This window comes from Grampus griseus (genome assembly GCF_964374135.1).
Source record: "Grampus griseus genome assembly, chromosome: 6".
Classification (NCBI taxonomy): domain Eukaryota; kingdom Metazoa; phylum Chordata; class Mammalia; order Artiodactyla; family Delphinidae; genus Grampus; species Grampus griseus.
The window spans coordinates 11,437,066-11,455,417 of NC_139000.1; the positions used below are offsets into that span (position 1 = coordinate 11,437,066).

At 41.6% G+C, this 18,352-nt stretch overlaps 1 protein-coding gene across 1 annotated transcript in view; it reads left to right on the forward strand.

The window, feature by feature from the left end:
• DENND1A (DENN domain containing 1A) overlaps nucleotides 1-18,352 on the forward strand; it is a 293,403-nt gene that overhangs the window by 62,944 nt on the left and 212,107 nt on the right. Inside the window, exon 6 of the mRNA XM_082656160.1 lies at nucleotides 7,326-7,426. Coding sequence (XP_082512286.1) covers nucleotides 7,326-7,426 — 101 coding nt within the window. The remainder of the gene's footprint in view (nucleotides 1-7,325; nucleotides 7,427-18,352) is intronic.

The window sequence follows — 18,352 nt, forward strand, 5'->3', positions numbered from 1 at the left end:
AGTACATGTAAAGCACTTAGAACAGTGCTTGGCAGATAGTAAATGCTGAGTAAGTGGTCATGGTGGTGTCTGTTTATAGCTTCAATCTTTCTGAATTTACTGTCACTTTCTGAGGTTGGATTTGTCTGACAAAACTATGCAGGGGAAATTTTTTTTTCCCTATGCCTTCAAATCTAGTAACTCCTACCACCTGCAGGTTTCTTAGTTTCTTTTTCACATGTGGATGCCTGACAGATAGGTTCTCATGATTCTGTGTTCAGTTATGCTTGCTTTCTTTTAAAAAATGAGATTCTTTATTAAAGCAATATATAAATTAGCTAAACATAAATTATGATCTTAGAAATATTTTCAAAGAAATGTAAATATCCACTTATACTAGACTTGGGGATGAAAATAGATTTCTTCTTGAGTGCCAACTTGGATCCACTGCCAACGGTTGCACTTTCAGAGGGATCCGCAGGCCATGTCCTCACTCCACAGTCAGAGTATCTGTCATAGGCACGGAATGGAGAAGTAGCTGTCCATGTATTTAAATGAATTGTTATCAATCCCAATGTAATTTTACCTTTTTCTTTTTCATCTTAAAAAAAAAAGTCTGCAGTTTCCTCACGTATGGTGCTATAGGCTTATTTACACTGTAGTTTACTATATCATAGTATCTGCCTCTGCTTTGGTAGCTAAAGCTTTTCTCTGTCAGTTTTATTTGCTTTGATGTTTTGAAGTGTCAGATCTTGGCACGAAACTTGTTACCCTTGTTAATAACTTACTCTGATTACTCTAGTTAGTAGGTAGCTTTAAGAAAAAAGAAGAGAAGGCAGAAAGAGAAGTGATTGAGTAGGCAGGTGATTGCCTGGAAAAGCTTCCTTCTTGCCTGGATGACCTTTCTCTTAGTGTAGGGCACTCGACTTGACTCCATGTTGCTGTGTTGGTTTTTGTGGGAATTTTTTCCTTCCCTTTCCCCAGAGAATAGTGGAGAAGCAAGAGGTATGATGAGTTCCACCCAACTGAATGAAAAACTCCTTGAAGATAGATTGCCCTTCCCACCCTACAAAAAATAAATACAGAAAGCATTACATTTCAACTTCTAAAAAAAGCAGGACATTCCTTCTTTCTACTCACATGTCCGGCATCTGTCTAGAAGAGCTGAAGGCCTTTGATTTCTGAGGCTTTCTAATTTCTCTTTCTGCTAAAGCATCTTCGGTAGTTTCTTAAAAAGCCAACTCTTCCCTCACTAACTATAGTAAACACAATTTTAACCATTTATAATTAAAGGTTTTTCTCATACTCTTCGAAGGGTTGAGTACATTAACTTTCAGAGTCCCCGAAGGTTTTACTTAAAACTTTTTGCTGATCTTATAGTGGGTTTTACATGTACGAAGAAATAAAAATCAAAACACTGTTTGAATCACTTGTCTGAACCATGGCACCATTTATTTCCTTATGACTACAAGGGTGGTTTATGATTAAATAGAAGAATCTAGTTCTCAAATTGAGAAAGCTAACAACTTCTCTAAGACACATACGGTTTTCTACGATTGTTCTACATAGGATTATTTTTTGTTGAAATGGGTAGATTGAAAAGTGACCCTTTAAGGTTAATAATGTGGTACTCTTTCTATATTCTTTGTTTTATCAGTTTCCTGATGTTTATGTTCAGAGGAGAAATCCAAATGGCTCTAACCCTGTGATGAAGCAGGTGTCAGTTTAATCTTTTAACATTCTGAGTTCTTGGATGTGAATAGTGACTCTGACCTCTGATTTTTTTTTTTTTTCCTCTTTCAACTTTTGGAACCTGGAATCTCATACCTCTTCGGAATTTACAGCTTCTAGTTGTGATCTGTTAAGCAATTGCAATTTGTTAAATGTCTGATAATCTTGTCTACCATTCCTCATGATGTTAGGCTGGAGACATTCTAGCATTCCCCAAACATTTACTCAGCACCTGCTCTGTGTCAAGCATAGTTAGAGATAAGGAGAGAATCAAATGTGGTCTCTGTCCTTGTGGAGCTCACATCTTTAGTCTCATGCCCTTGGTCTCCTGAGATTATCTACCTCTGAGATCCTTAGAGTGTCAGGGACCAAGCATGGAGGAAGGCTGTGCTCTCCACAGTCAGGTGATGGAGATGGGGTGGCTGAACAGTGGTGGTTCCTGGATAGCACATGAATTTCAGGTGCGCCCCTGTGACTGCAGAGTTGAGAAAGCAAGACCAACTTTGAGACTGAGTCTGTTGTACTTACGCTTAGTCAAGTATGGCTGAGGAAGGGAGCTGGGGCAGGGGAGGAGAATTCTTTATGTCAAAGGATGGCAATTGCTCTAGATCAAAGTTGTCAAAGCTGGAAGGGGGGACAGGGATCGTGTAGTCCAGCCTCTTGTTTTCCATATTGAGACCCAGGAGAGGAAGTGACCTGCTCAGATCAAAAAGAGATTTAGGGCTTCCCTGGTGGCTCAGTGGTTGAGAGTCCGCCTGCCGAAGCAGGGGAGACGGGTTCGTGCCCCGGTCCGGGAAGATCCCACATGCCACGGAGCGGCTGGGCCCATGAGCCATGGCCGCTGAGCCTGCGCATCCGGAGCCTGTGCTCCGCAACGGGAGAGGCCACAACATTGAGAGGCCCACATACAGCAAAAAAAAAAAAAAAGAGATTTAGTGGAAGCTCCATGAAAGTATGTGACAGAAAGCCAGACTTTCCAGTAGGTGCGCCCACACTGGAATCTAAACCTTTTAATACTCGTTACCTCATTGTCTAGAATTTCCTATGGATTAAAGATACTATACCACCTTACTTAAATGTAACTAATCCTCAGGAAGTGATCAGCTCTGTGTGTGTTTTTAAAATGATTATTTTCTGTTAATTGGCATTTTGCTTTAGATATTTGGTCATCTAACAGCAAGGCAAATTCTAGATAATTTTCTACATAATTTGGCCATGCCAACAGGGACAATATTTCACCTAGCTCAGAATCCTGGGCATAATGTATTGGCACAGCATAGGCACTCAACACAATAGTTAACTTATGCATTGTGGAGATGGCCATTATAGTCTGATAGACCTGGATACGAGTCCCAGTTCTGTCACTTACTAGCTGTGTGGCCTTGGGCAAGTTATTTCACCTCTGAAACTGTTTCCTTATCTGTGAAATCTGGTGTTGAGTGTATATGTGTACACACACACACACACACACACACACACACACACACACACACACACACACACACACACACACACACACACACACACACACACACACACACACACACACACACACACACACACACACACACACACACACCTAACTCTAAAATAGTACTTTGCAAGATCCTAAACCCCCAGCATGGTGCGTGGCACATGCTCTGTTGAAATTCCTTTTTTTTTTTTTTTCCCCATGTTAATTGCAGAGTTACTCTTAGGAATCAGCTGAATTGGTATCTAAGATTGTGACAGTCTGGGCATTATCCCTAAGTAATACCTCAAACTGAAAAAAAAATGTGTCTTTGTGATTTTTCAAACCCTATCATTGATGGCTCTCCATTCATGTCCTACCTCCATTGCCTTCTCCTTTCTCTCCCTTTGCCTCAAAGGAAACTATGGAGCCATATAGAAAGCTCCAAAATCAGACTGACCTTATGTACCTTTAATTGAGGACAGAATTTGCGAAAAGTGAGTCCAAAAACCCACCAGTGGTTTACTTTACAATTTGTGTCCTGGCTAGACTGGCTGTTGGCTGTGTAATTTGTCTAGTTTTGTCTGGAGTCTTAGACTATTCAGCTGCTTCAGGGCAAAATCTTTTGGGGTGTCATTAAATGGGATTGATAATTGGCTTCTGATGAATATTCATTGTGACTAATGACTTTGGGCAAATTTTACACATACTATCTTTCTATTCTCCCACTGAGTGAGATTTTGATAGGATCATTTTCCTCAACTTGCACTTCAATTAAATATTCACAATACTCCTTTGTTGACTACAATCCAAATTGTATACTTTCATTACTTTTAAATTTTGTATTCTGTAAGGAATGAGCATAGGCCTTTAGGATCCTTCTTTTTTCTTAATGGGGTTGGTTTTAGAGTTTTGTTGTGTTTTTTTTAAGTAAGTGGCTAATGATAATTTATGGGATGTATGTTATTTCTGATTAAGCATAGATATGTCATAACACTTTTCTGTGGTCCACTTAGCCACTATTTCCAAGAAATGATGCACATTGTTTGTGCTATTTAGTATTTTGGAAAAGAGCCAAACAACTCCTTGTTTGTTTTCTTAATCAAATGGGTAAAAGCATTTTACTCCAATTGCAGAGCTTTGGCCCTCAGAAAACCCCACAATGGAAATGATGATCAGTCATCTTAAAAGTTTGATTTTTATGAGGGATAAGTAATTTTAAAACCTTGTCATTTAGCTTGCTAGGGTTTTTTTTTGAGGCTAAGGAGACATGAAAAGAACATTGTCTGAAGATAAGATCTCTGCCACTGTGTCGCTTGAAATAGTATTTTGACTCAAACCAATTTAAGCTAAAAAGAGGCAGGTATTCAAGTTCTCTCTCAACCAAGAACATTCTGTTGAATGACTTTTTCAAAGAGAATTACCAATGAATACATGTGATGACGATGCCTTACATTTGTATGGCACCATATAGATTTTTAAGTGCTTTTATTTATTTAGTTATTGTGTTGTAGAGTTACAGAGTAGGCATATTATTGAATAAGTGGATGGATGAATCCATTGACTTGATTTTCCAGAAGTGGCATATTTGTATTTCTAAGCTTGCTGTTATCATTTTGGAATTTGAGTCATATATATATATATATATATATATATACACACCCTACTCTGTGAGACTCAATGAAAATGTTGGTCCAGTACTATGAAAAGCCAAGCCACTGACTATCTTTATATTGTGAATATATTCTAAGTGTGAATTGTTTTTTATTTACTCAAGAAACATTGCATTATCTAGCACATATACATACATGCATATGTATATATATATTGTGCCACTGAGCAAAAGAGAGACAGGGTCTTTCTGTACTTTACAGTGAGAGGACAAACATACAGTCATAGTCCCATTAATAATGGGGGCACATGCCCAGTGGAGCCATGCAAGGCTTTGCAGAGGAAGGTAATGCACAGAGACCCGGGGCAGGAGGAGTTTGCTAGGGGCACAGATCTGGGCCAGTGGGAATACAGAAGGGAGGAAAAGGAGTACATAACTACTCCTAAATCTGCAAATGATTTATTCCAAGGATAAACTTGGAGGAAGTAGTAGAGATTGTGGCTGGAGATGCTTCTTTACAGGTAGACAGGGAACTGGTGAAGATATGAAGACATGCCTGTTCCAGGTGTGCCCCCAAGTACATTTCCGAGCAGGATGTTACATGACTGGACCTGCACTTTAGTAAGAGTACTTTGGCAGTTGGTTAATGGATGGGGAGGAAGAGCTGGGGCCAAAGGCCAGGGTAACCCTCCAGCCTGACTTGAGGGTGGAGTTGGAGTAAAGTTGGTTCATTTTCCATTCACTCAATACCAGCAAAGATTTTTTATCTCTTCTGAGCCCAAAGAGATAGTCATGTATACTATGACAGACAGCCTCCGTTATGTTGTAACCTACCGAAATGGGTTGAGAAAAAATGTATTAAACCTACAAGCCTTGGCAGAGTCACTGGGAACTGCTCTTGCGAGCTTGTTGGATAAGCTCCTGTTCATGGCATGTACCTGATTTAAAGAACAGGGTCTGGAGGGAAAAGGAGGGGGAAATTTAGGCCCTGGATTTAATACACAGCTCTCAACTGTGAACCATCAGCAGAATATCCAGTTTAAAGCTGTTCATGTTACACTAACCTCTGGGATTCTTTTAACTGGGCCTTGGCGCGTCACTCTTTTGCCACGTAAATGTCCTTCTGTCAGCAAAGGCCAGTTAACAGCTTCCAAAAGAAGCAAAGTCCTCAGGGGAACAGGCTTCCCAGAAACCAAAGAAACATTAAAGAAAAAAGACAGAAAGAAACATTTGTTGTTGACTTTTGTCACTTCATAGTCCTATCTCCAAAGGTGTTGGTTTTTTTCCTTCTTTCACCATATTGAATTTTGTAGCAATTTTATTCCATTGTATCTTTGTTTCCTAATTTTTCTGTTATATAAAATACTGATTGTATGAAGTGTCTAGCTCTTAAGAAAAAAAGGAAATATGAAATAGGGACAAGTCAGAAGAGGAGGGAGTGGAAGGATTAGTCAGTAAACAGTGCTGGAGCACTTGATTAACTAAGTGGAAAAAATAAATTCTCACCTCAGTCCTTAAACCTAAATTAATTCCAGCTGGATTAAAGAGTTAAATGCTGAGGAAAAATTTGGAGGACTTTCTTAGTATAAAAGCAGTGGAAACCATCATGAAGGAAAATATTTGCCCATGTAATTATTTAAACCTTCTCTTTACCCAAAAATTCAAAGAAAATTAAATAAGGATAAATTATTTTCAAAAACATTGCAAAGGATTACTATGCTTTGCATATCCAGTATTTGCTTTTAAATCAATTAAAAAATGCTAATTCTCATTAGAAAAAGTGGACTAAGAATATGAACAGACCATTTACTTAAGAAATATAGTTTAGAACATATAACAAGATGTTCAGCTTCAGTCATGATCAGAGAAATAAAAATAAAATGAAGATAGGTACAGTGAGGTACAGGGAGGCCAGCATTCCAGTACATGGGTGGGGGGGTAGAAAGAGCCTCAATCCTTCTCTATTTATTATATTAATACAATTATTATATTTATTAAGTGCCTTAAAATATTTATAACCTTTGTCTTTAAATTCTGCATCTAGGAACCATATATAAAAATTATCGACCTGATCCGATTATATGAATTAATGATGGAAGAGTGGTTAAATATAGTATGGGAAATTCATTGAGTGGCATGAAAACATGTTTTCTAAGAATGTTTAAAGATATGGGGAAAATGCTGGCAAATAATGTTAACTTAAGGGCAAATCAACACTGTCTTTACAGTAATCCTGATTTTTATTAGAAAAATCCATATGCATGTAATACCCCAAAATGTTAAATTATTTTCAGATGGTGAAGACTTTCCTTTTATCCCTTTCTCCATTTTCTAGATTTTTCTACCGTCATTGTGAATTAGCTTCATAATCATGAAAAAAATACATTGTTTGGAAAAGGAAGCTCTTATTAAATTTGAATTAGGGTCATTGAGTTAACTTATAATTTTAAATATATTGATAAGTATATATTTAGTTTTATTGCTGAACTCAAATGACAGTGTCTCCTGACTTTAATTGTTTAGCTCTGAATCTCTAATTTGCTTCCGTTGCAGTTGACTGCTTGCATCCATGGGTCTGCTGCGATGCTCTACCCCATGTTCTGGCAGCACGTGTACATCCCCGTCCTGCCTCCACATCTGCTGGACTACTGCTGGTAAGGCCACTGCTTACCCTGTCCTCTGCTTTTCCTTCTCCAGAGACTGACCAGGCAAGTTAGGTCTATAACTTGTAAGGCAGTTGGTGACTCTAAATTAAAAATACTAACTTCAAAGTGATCTGAATTTTAGATCACCTGATTGCATGGCCTCTTTGTTTCCAAACAGCTTTTCATATATGTCATGGCATTCTTAAGAGTTCAAGTGGATAGATAATACCTTCTGCATTCCTCAGTGTAGGGAAACCAAAGCACCAAGGAGTTGTGTGATTCTTTTTTTTCCTAAGACACATTGGAAACTGGTGTCAAGAACAATTGAGATCCCCAAGGTCTTCAAGTTTCAGCCGTGCCGTGGCACGTTTTGTAAGACTTGCCCTCAGCTGTGCTTTGAGAGCACAAACCAGCCTTCAAAACTCTCTGAAGTCTTTTGAGGGGAATTTCACTATTCAGTGAAATGTGTTTTAGTGGAAGGAGAGAGGGGAGGAGGGAGGGAGGGAGGCTGACTTGCTTTAGAGTCAGCTAACCACTTGGGCAAGTCACTTGGCTAAAAGCTTTGTTTTCTCATCTGCAAAATAAAGTTGTTCTATACATAATTATGTGAAGATGATATGAAATAACGTGAAAGGATACCATGTAGAAAAGCTGGCTCGTAGTAGATGCTCAGTAAATGTTTCTGCAGAATCATCATCTTCATCACTTTCTGTCTCCAGTAGATTAACAAAAAAGACTGTGTGATCTAATGTCCTTATAAATAATTTCTTTCCCCAGTGTATTATGATTAAAGACATTATCTCCATACAGCTCAAGTCAGCAGAAGTTGATAAGGGAGCGATACACATGTATAGAAAAGGCTGTGCACTGTCTGCCAGAAATTGAGAGCTTCAGGAGAGAGGGCCCCATTTGAGGGGTCACAGCCCTGTTACTTAAGAACAGATGATTCAGGACATTTACCATTGGTTCAGAGAGATTGAGTCCAGGTCAGTCATAATTTTTGCCAGGATCTCCAGCCCGTTTTGCAGTCCTCTCAGTGAAAAGGTTCACCCAGGTAGCCAAATTATCCTGGGAATTTAAAGGTATTCAGGAGTCCTTCTCATGTTATGTGTTGGGCTCATCCTCATCCCAAGAAGCCATGGGTTCAGCGAAGTTGTAGCTCAGGGCCGTGAAGTGAAGATCAGCGGCCCTCTCTAGTGCATAGCACTAAGTGAATTGGCTCATTTCTCTCTTTAGTGTGTATCTTTCTTATCAAGGTGGGTCTCTTTATCCATGCCTTTCTCCTACCTCTCATGAGATTAAAGGGCAATTTCTCTGTATAGATTTGTTGCTTCTTTTGAGCTTCTGAACCAACTTTATTGGTTTTTTCTGCTGTCACGTATCTCAAAGGAAAGGACCGTGTTCTCTATCCAGTTCTCTGTTTGAATGAAAGATTGGGGGGCTGGGCAGAGGCAGACACAGCTGCCAGAGAGGAGGAAAGAGGCAAGGGGAGAGAAAGAACAAGCATACCCAGGGAAGGTGGAAGGGAGATAGAAAGAAGAGGTGGGAAAGGGGACATATGTCCCCTAAGACAGACTCACACAGTGACACCCAGTCCCCTTAAGCACAGAGGATCTGCTGACACAGTGCCCCAGCCCTGACATACAGCACCCTTCACAGGCACCACCCCCCCTCCGCAATACATGGCCCCATACTTACACACACAGACAGAGGTCCCTTCCCTACAGACATGTGCCTCAGGGTCCCCCACACACCTCACCCCAGACATGTGCTCTACAGGGAAACCTTAGAGTTCTCCCTGGAAGAGACTCACCTGTGTGTCTCGATGCTTCAGGTAGGAACACCCAGGGGCTTTTGTGTGCAGGGATTGGTGGAGCTGAGAAAGTCATTGGAGTCCCTCTGCCTCCCTAATGGTACAGCTTTCACTTTCCATTATTTGGAAGGTTTCAGTTGCCAAATTGTTAGCTAGTTGAAAACCAGCAGCTTAGAGCCCCAAAACTATGGAGAGAAAATGCTCTGTCAGTAACATCAGTGATAACAACAGTTGCCACTGCTGAATCTCTCCTTTGGCCCCCACTCGTTGGACCATCTCCTTACATCTGTGATCTCATTTAATTTTTCCAGCAACCCTGTAAGGCAGGTATTATTAGTTCCATTTCATAGGTCAGTAAACCAAGGCCCCTAGAGGCTTAATAACTTCCCCTAAAATAGATGTTATATATGTATGATTCCAGTTTTACAAAAACAAACAAAAATTATGTGTATATATGACACAAAAATTAGATACACACACACACATACATACATACATACATATAGAGAGGCAGAAATCTGAAAGGAAATACACCAGAATGTTAACAGTGATTTGTGTTGGGGAGGAGGGGAGGAATTCCGCATGATCTTTATTTTCCATGCTTTCAAATATTTCTATCGACACAATGAAAAAGTATAGTTTTTTTATAATTGAAAAGTTTCATTTAAGAAAAAAATCAGTGTTTATTCTGGCCAGTTGTTCTTTCCAGCTGCCATCTCAGGTCGCAGCCCTCCTTTCTTGTTTGCTTAGAGGATTTATTAGGTGTTTCACTCTTTCCCGTGGAAGCTGACCCAAGATCCTCTTTTCAACTTCCTCTCAAACTCTAACCCTTTCAAGAACTGTCACCAGCCTGACCGAGAGCAACGGTGCTGACAGCTCTAACCGAGAAGGGGAGACTTGGCAAGGACGGCTGTGAAGCCCTTGTCACCCCAAACTTTCACTCCAGAAACTCAGAGTTAAGGCTGGTAATTTTTGGAGCCTGAGTGGGTTTTGTGATTAGGCTCCATATTGGAAGTTTCTGTTTGTGTGATAGCAGTCTCTCTCCCATCTCTTGTTTTCATGAAAGGACTTTTTGACATCTGACATAAGGATGATTACAGGCCTGTGGAGATTGGTATCTGTTTATTAACTGCAAGATGTAGGAATGATGAAATAAAAGACCCCAAGAGAAAAAACATCCTCTATTCAAGGCTTGATTTGATCACCTTCAGCCTACTACCACTGCTTTGGTCAGAAACTACAAATGTCATGAAATTTGAGTCAATGCTAATAACTTTATTCTGTTGTGCTCGGTGACTTTCACCACCGTTGAGTTTAATCTTTGGTGGTAAGAGCCAGCAGGGATAACTAGCATTTTAAATAATGTGCTAGGAGCCTGAAACATGTAGATTTGAAGGAGGTTTGTTCCTCTGCAGATGATTTAAATGTTAAGTACGTCCCCATGCAGGGGATACACGAAATGGAATCTGAAAACTATTATCTCCTGTAGAAATGAACTCTCAATTTACTCACTGCACAGGAAGGGCAGATTCTAGTCATTTTCACTGCCAGCAGGTGCCCTTTCTATGCATAATAGACTTCGCAAGTGTAATTAACACATGAAGACCACTGCTGCCAGTTTTTCTTCAGGTACATGCTGCTAGGAGTTTTCAGGACAACAGTGTAGGTTGTAAGAGCTTTTTACATTGCAATTGAAGATGAGGTGTTCATTGACTTTTGGACAAAGACATGCTAAATGGGGCTGAGCCTAGACCCTACTATTGGTATCATAGGTCGTGGACCCAGAGACCCCGAGAGCTGTAATGTGGCCTTTGGTAGAACAGAAGTCAGTGTAGCAAAGCTCTGGGATGCAGTGAATAAATAGAAAGTATGATGCTGAAACCCTGCAATTATGTGGAAGACTAATTGCACATTCACAAATACAACAACCAATTATTTAAGTTAACTTTAATTAGAGCTATAATCACAAATTTTAACTATTTGAATAAATCCATTAAATACAAATAGTCTGCCCTAAATATTTCCTAAATTAATTTTTTTTCATGTTCCTTCCCATTTTTGGAGAGGGTGGTCAAGAAAGTGCCTGGGCTTTGTATTCAGACACACCGAAGTTCAAATCTGTTTCATCTCTTACTAGCTGTGTAACCATTAAAAGTCTGTTTTACCTCTCTGATCTGCCATTTCGTTTTCTGTGAAATGGGTTCGCTTTACCTACTTTGAAGAGTGGCTTTAGGAATTAGAGTTACTGATCATCAAGTGGCACATAGGGGCCATTTAATAAATGGTGGTTGCTCTTACTATGGTTATTATAAACATGGGGCATGGATTTTGGTTTCCAGAAGGTCTAACTCACATCAAACGTTCTTCTTGCTTCTGCTGCCTTGTGAACTCAAGGGAAAACTTTATAATTCATCTTCTCTTTTTACCCATCAGATTGTTTTTATTTTGATTTTTTTTTTATTTAACTTGGGTTATTGTATGGTTGTTTTCATTTGCAGCTGTGGCATAAGAATGAAAAGAAAAGAAACAAAAGCAGATGGCAGAGAAAACGAAAGGAGTAAGACATTTCCAGCCCTTATGAATATTTAAAAACATGTGCTGCTGGTTCCTTTCTACTTAGATCTGTGCCATTCTCTTGATTTTGAAAGTGAAAATGAGAATGTTCCCTACCTTGGCTGATGGCAGCCCTGACCTTGGCCAGTGTTGGAAGAGCTTTCCCATTTCTGGGACAAAAGGATTAACTTGCTGATGAAAATCAGTGTTCCCTTTCATAATAATAATCACCATGTATTGAGTACAGCGTGCAAGTCAAGCTCTTTATAAACATGATTGCAAATCTTTAAAATCAAACTGTAAGGTAAATACTAGCTCCATTGTATAGGTTAGAAAATTGAAGCTCAGAGGGGTTTAGTGACTTACCCACCATGACACAACTAAGAAATGGTAGAGCCTGCGCTTGAAATCCAAGGCCATCTCATTAAAGTGTTCCTTAGTAATATCCTTTAAAGAATTATGGAATAAGTTGTACCTATCACCAAGATTTTGTGAAAAAAATCCTTTACATAGGCTTTTTGATGACTTGCTAATAATTGCGGACTTACGTTATCATTCATTATTCATTCGTTCAACAGATATTTATAGAGCACTTAATATGTACCAGGCACTATGCTATGCTATGCTAATTAAATGTTGCTAATAAAAGGTCCCAGTAGAAGCCATATGGTATTTCCCATGTAAATACTTTTTTCTCCCTACTCCTTCAGAAGTAGTCCTAAATGAGGACCACAAATCAGTTCCCAAATTGAATTGTACATTTGGATTATTCTGGACACCTGTTAACATATTTTCAAGTATGTGATAAAATATTTCCAAAGCAGATCAGGGCAGGTTCACATTTTACCCCAAAAAAGGCAGCCAGGCCAAGAGCCAAGTTAGTAGCGAACTCCTGATGTTCTCTGAGGGCATGGTTGAACCGAAAAGTTAAATCAAGTGTGTACAGTTAAGGTTTGGATTTTGTATTTGACTTTGTAAAACACCTCATATTTTCTGGCATTTCTCGGTGCCTCTGGAATCCATTCTTCCACCCAGAGTGGAAGATTCTCTGTAAGACGTACTAGTTCTAGCCTCTTTATCTGTGCTGTATGTGGGGTTCTGAATCAACCCCCACAGGCTGCATCATGTATTCCATCTAGGATTTTTAGCAAACTGTCTTAATATGCCTTTTCACAGGGTGCGTAGTCCATGTGGGTGATGGGGCATCAGTCCAGACACAGCTGAGAAGTGACAGCTGGATGATCAGAGCTGGGTCCATTCTAATCTCTGTCTTCACTGATGCCATGAAATTTTGCGCAGGGAATAGATTGATGCTAAAGTAAGTGGGATTGTTGATACTCTTGGTGGCAGTGATAGAAATCAACAAAGTGTGGTGTGGTAGAAACAGGAAAACCCGGCTTCGGTTCTGGCTTCCCCATTTACTAGTTTTGAGGTCTCTGAACACCCCTGAGCCTGTTTTCTCTTCTGTTGAATGTGAATAGTAATAAGCTACTGATGAAAAGCAGGTGTTCCATAAATAGTAGGTACTATTTTTGTTATTACTGACTATGTGTATGTATTTGTAGTCAATATATATTAACGTGTATGTGTTTGTATATGTGTATATATAAAAATGAACCAACAATCCAATTCAAGTTCACAAGACCCAAGTAAGGTGGAAGTGGATTAGGTAGACAGGTATGACCGAAATTCTTTTCTATTTATCAAACTCTGGGCTGTGCAAGTTTTGTTCAAGATTGAATTCTAACACATAAGTAAAAACTGTGTCGTTTCCATTTTGCAGCAAGTATTTATGAGTGCCTTTTATGTCCCTGGCATTGGACATAGGGAGATAGGAACTTATAGATGGTTCCGGATCTGAGGAAGCACTGCTTCACAAAAGAACTCAGGTGTCCAGGCAAGAGTTGGGAGGTTTGTTTTTTTTTTAAGCTAAGAGGCATCAAGGGGCCATGATAGGTCCATTGCTCTGGGGGTACAACCACTGCAACAGGAGCTCATCTGGGAAGGCAGGAGGGGATAAGGACCAGGATTTCAGTTTGAAACAGAAGGAGGAGGTAAGGTGGGTCTGTGCTGGGCCTGATGGTTAGAAAGTGCACAATGTGTGCTGGTTGAACAAAGTGAAATTATAGATTCCTGGGTAAATCCCTTAGTAAGATTTGGCTGAACTTGACCTTGAGGTTTGAGCAGAGAGGGTAAGGAGTAGAAAATAATTCGGGCTTGGAAGTCAAAGCTCTGGGTCCAAATCCTGGCTCTGGTCCTACTGAATTTATGTCTTTGGGTGAATGACACAGTCTCTCTTTCCTCATCCACAGAATATAGCTAAAAGTATAGTTCTCCGTAAAGAGCCTGGCATCAAGTAGGCACCTAAAAGGAAGTTGTTAGGTGATGACAGTCACTGAGCCCTATATTGAGATGCACCTTCATTTTCTTCAGCAGCACCTAAAACTGAAAATGCCAAGAGCCTTTGGAGGAAGCTTTGGACAAGTTCTGAGTAAACTGTCTCCCTGGTGGAAAAATGGGAGAGAGAAGAGATGGCTCTTTGCATTATCTATGCTGTGGATTCTGTAGGAATCTATATCTATACTATATAGGTTCTATAGGAAAACTGCCTTTTCAAGTTCTCCATTTGATTTTTAAAAATTGAAATGTAGGGCTTCCCTGGTGGCGCAGTGGTTGAGAGTTCGCCTGCCGATGCAGGGGACACGGGTTTGTGCCCTGGTCCAGGAGGATCCCACATGCCGCGGAGCGGCTGGGCCCCTGAGCCATGGCCGCTGAGGCTGCGCGTCCGGAGCCTGTGCTCCGCAATGGGAGAGGCCACAACAGTGAGAGGCCCCCGTACCGGGGGAAAAAAAAAAAAAAAATGAAATGTAATTCATATACCATAAAATTCATCCTTTTAAAAGTGTACAATTCAGTGGATTTTAGTGTATTCACAAGGTTGTGCAGCCATCACCACTAATTCCAGATCCATTAGGTTTTTAATACCTAATTTTTATCGTTGTTGGTAAGGTAATCCACCCTTATTAGTTAAAATAATACTTTTTAACCTTTCAGAAGTATATATAGCAAATGCAAATGTTCTATAAAAGTGAGTAGTCTGTGTAGATGGTTGGCATCAGACCCTTAATCTGATCCCTCCAAGGTGCCCCTGCTGGCACAGATGCTAGGAGTACAGTGTGTGACAGTGCTCATTCAGCCTCAGCGTTGACATTCCTGTGAGGGTGCTGAGGCTTGCAGGGTTAGAGGAGACATAGTGTCCCTTTACCATGGAAGTGACCCTTCCGCAGTCGGGGATGGTGGTTGTTGGCTTGCCCACCCCCCCTTCAGGGCACTCTCCTGACTGCAGCCCACCGCCCCATGGTCCTTCACATCCTTTGCTGCAGCATCTACATCTGAGTGTCTGGACCCACCCTGCCAGTCCCACCCTCCCAGTCCCCTTTCTGCTGCCTGATGTGGTTAGGGGCAGCAGCCTGCCTCCCTTGCCCCAGTTTCTGCCTGGCCTCCATGGGACATAGCTGGCTCTTATCTGTTCTTATATGACCAAGCCTTGGCCTGGTTTTCCATTTCTTGTGATACATCCTGTATGTAATTCCTCACTCCTCCCTGACCTGGAGCCTGTCTTGAATCCAACACTTAGAAAACTCTGGAATTTCTAAGACATAGTGTAGTGGTCTCTGCAGCAAAGACATTCTACATATGTTCATGGTCACCAGTAGAGCAGGAGCCACAGACCATGTAATGCCATCCTCAGAGAAGCTTCAGCTCTGGAGGAGGTTACCTTGTGGCAGGGATTTGCGGTTGTGTTGCTACCTCTCCCACAACGAGAATCCATGAAGCACCAGCGTAGTGCTAGGCTCAGAGTTATCTCTCAACAAATGTGGGTTTGTCTTCCCTGTGAATATTTGAAAGAATGAGAGACTAGGCTAAGAAGGTAATTGGACACTACGCACCTTGGCATGTGGCGTATCTTAGTCCTGGAAAAACAAGAAGAGATTTTTTCCCCCTTGTTACCACTTGGGTTTTCAACGTTTACACTCTTTTGGGGTGTTACTTTCTCTTGGTTTATTTATCCATAAACCTCTTTTTCTCTTATTTCTTCTGTACATCATTCTTTCCTGGATTTCTACGAGGGTCTCATGGGTTCCTGGTGGCTCAAACCTGAGACTTCCTTTTGTGACCTGGCTCTGGCTGTCAATGGTTCTCACTGAACTCTCTGGGGCGATAGAGAGACCTGTCTCCTGACCTTTCCTCTGTGATTAACTTCTCCTGCTGCAGTGGTCTTAGCCATGGAGCCCTTCCTGATGTTTTCCAAGTCTGTCTCCTTCCGGTAGACTGAGGAGGCATAAAAGGGCGGACTACTCTAGGCTTTGATGTTGACCTCTCTGGGTTTTCGTCCAGGCGTTATCTTTATAACTTTTGTGTTTGTTTCGGTTGGGTTTGGTGGCTTGGAGCGCTTTCCCAACCCCCAAGGTTACCCCAGGAAGCCACAGGGCCACACTTAGGAGGGCATCGTCCCCCCTCCCCACTTTCACCCTCAGCTCAGATACACACGTGTCTCGCATTAGCAGGCCATTTCCAGTGACCAGCACCGCGCGCCCAGCTCCTCCACTGCTGTGAGCCCCATGCTCTGGCTGCCGAAACCACGGATGGAAATGAGGCAGTCTGTGCCGCCTCTCCTAATCTGGGGTTGCTCCTGTCCTCATACGCGGGGATCCTCCTCCTCTGTTGCTCATAAATCAGGGAGGGCCGGTTGGAAACCAGACAAGAAGTTAAATACTTTTTCCCCTAAGAAAATCTCGATTAACTAATGGCATTCGCACCCCTTCTACCTTTCAAGTCATATTTTCTGCCTCTCACCAGCTGTGACCTTTGTCAAGTCACTTAACCTCTTGGAGCCATGGGTTCCTCTGTGAATTACGGAGATCAGCCTTTCAAGATTGCTGTGGGAACGAGATGAGGTCATCTTAGGTCCGCCCCGCAGCACTTTGTAAGTCTCCTCACGGCAGCCTACACACATACAAGAATATGCTTATTGGCTGTCTGCTATTAATTGTAAGCTCCAAATAGGTAGGGATCAGAACTATTTTTTCTCTCCTCTATCCTCAGCCCAAGGTGGTGCCCAACATATAGTAATATTTACTGACTGAGTAATATTTACTGACTGACTGACCAGCACACGGAAAACACTGAGCACGTAGTAAATGCACCGTAAGTTGTTAGTTTTCTCTCTTTCCCTCCCCGGTTGCCTTTTTAAAATGGAAGCTCCTGAGAGACTAGTTTATTTTTCTCTATGGACACCGTGAATCACATTACAACCCTGTTTCCCTCTTTGGGTTGGCAGCTGGAGGACTCAGAGCCAAACCTGTGGCCGCCCCAGCAGGTGTGCAGCACCTCATGGCACACATAGAAGTGCTCACTCACTCCGACTTATGCTTTTTCCCTTTGCCCCTATTTTTTTTTTCCTATTTTTGCTGCTGTATTGAACATATTTCTATAAACTGCCGTAAATTCTATTTAGAACAAGAAAGGGTGTCAATTCATTTAAGCTAGTTGGCAAATGTAGTTTTATTCTGGCTACAAAATGTCCACTTGCTATTTTATTTTTCAGCTGTAATTATCAAATACCCATTTTTTTTTGTTAAGTGTAACATAATGGTTAAAAAAAAGTTAATGTAAAGCAACAGTAGTATAAGAGACTCTTGAAGTAGGAGGATATGGGCTGGAATCACCATTAACTGTGACCATGGGCAAGTTTCTGAGAATCCCTTTTTTAATCTATAAAATGGATGGTATAAATTGGATTATTTGAGGATTAAATGAGATAAGGGCTCCCACACAGCCCTTGGTATTTGGTGAGCACTCGGCACATACCCGCCTCTTTATTCCTCCTGCTCTGCACACAGCCCCACCATGGACTCTAGGGAATCAGAAACAAAGTTTGGTTCTCCTGTGACTGACAGTCTGGAATAACCATACAAATTAGCGCGTGCTTTATGCCAAATGGGCAACCCAGACAAAAGCCTCTGAATAGGGAGGTGTTAGCAAGCCCGGCGTGATCTGAGAAGTGGTGCTTGGCGGACAGCACAGGTTCAGTAGGACTTAGAGGAGGCGGGGACTGGGGCCCACGGGGACACTCGTGGCTCAGCTCAGAGGCAAGTTGGGGTTCCTGTGGTGAGGGGCTGGCCGGAGTCTCGGACAGAACGTGGAGGGGCCCGGGACTTGGCACAGCTGCTGGCGGGCCCCCAGGGAGCAGGTTAGAGCAAACCTCCGAACCTCCTTCCACTTTTCTTCCACAGCCGGGCACGTGCTGGGCTCCTGGGAAGCAGTGAGCTTGCTCTCTCTCAGTGTGACAGACTTGGGTTCTAGTCTCAGGGCTGCTGTGTGACCTCAGTGAGTTGTTTAGCTTCCCAGCCCTCGTTTCCTCATCTGTATGGGGGGCGGTGCTGGTACCTACCTCATACCGTTGTCCTGAGGGTCCAGTGAGAAAGTGCCTGTCAAGCCCTTAGCCTAGTGCTGGCTATGGCAAGTGCACCATGAACGGCACTGGCTCTTCCTGGCTCCCTGTGCGA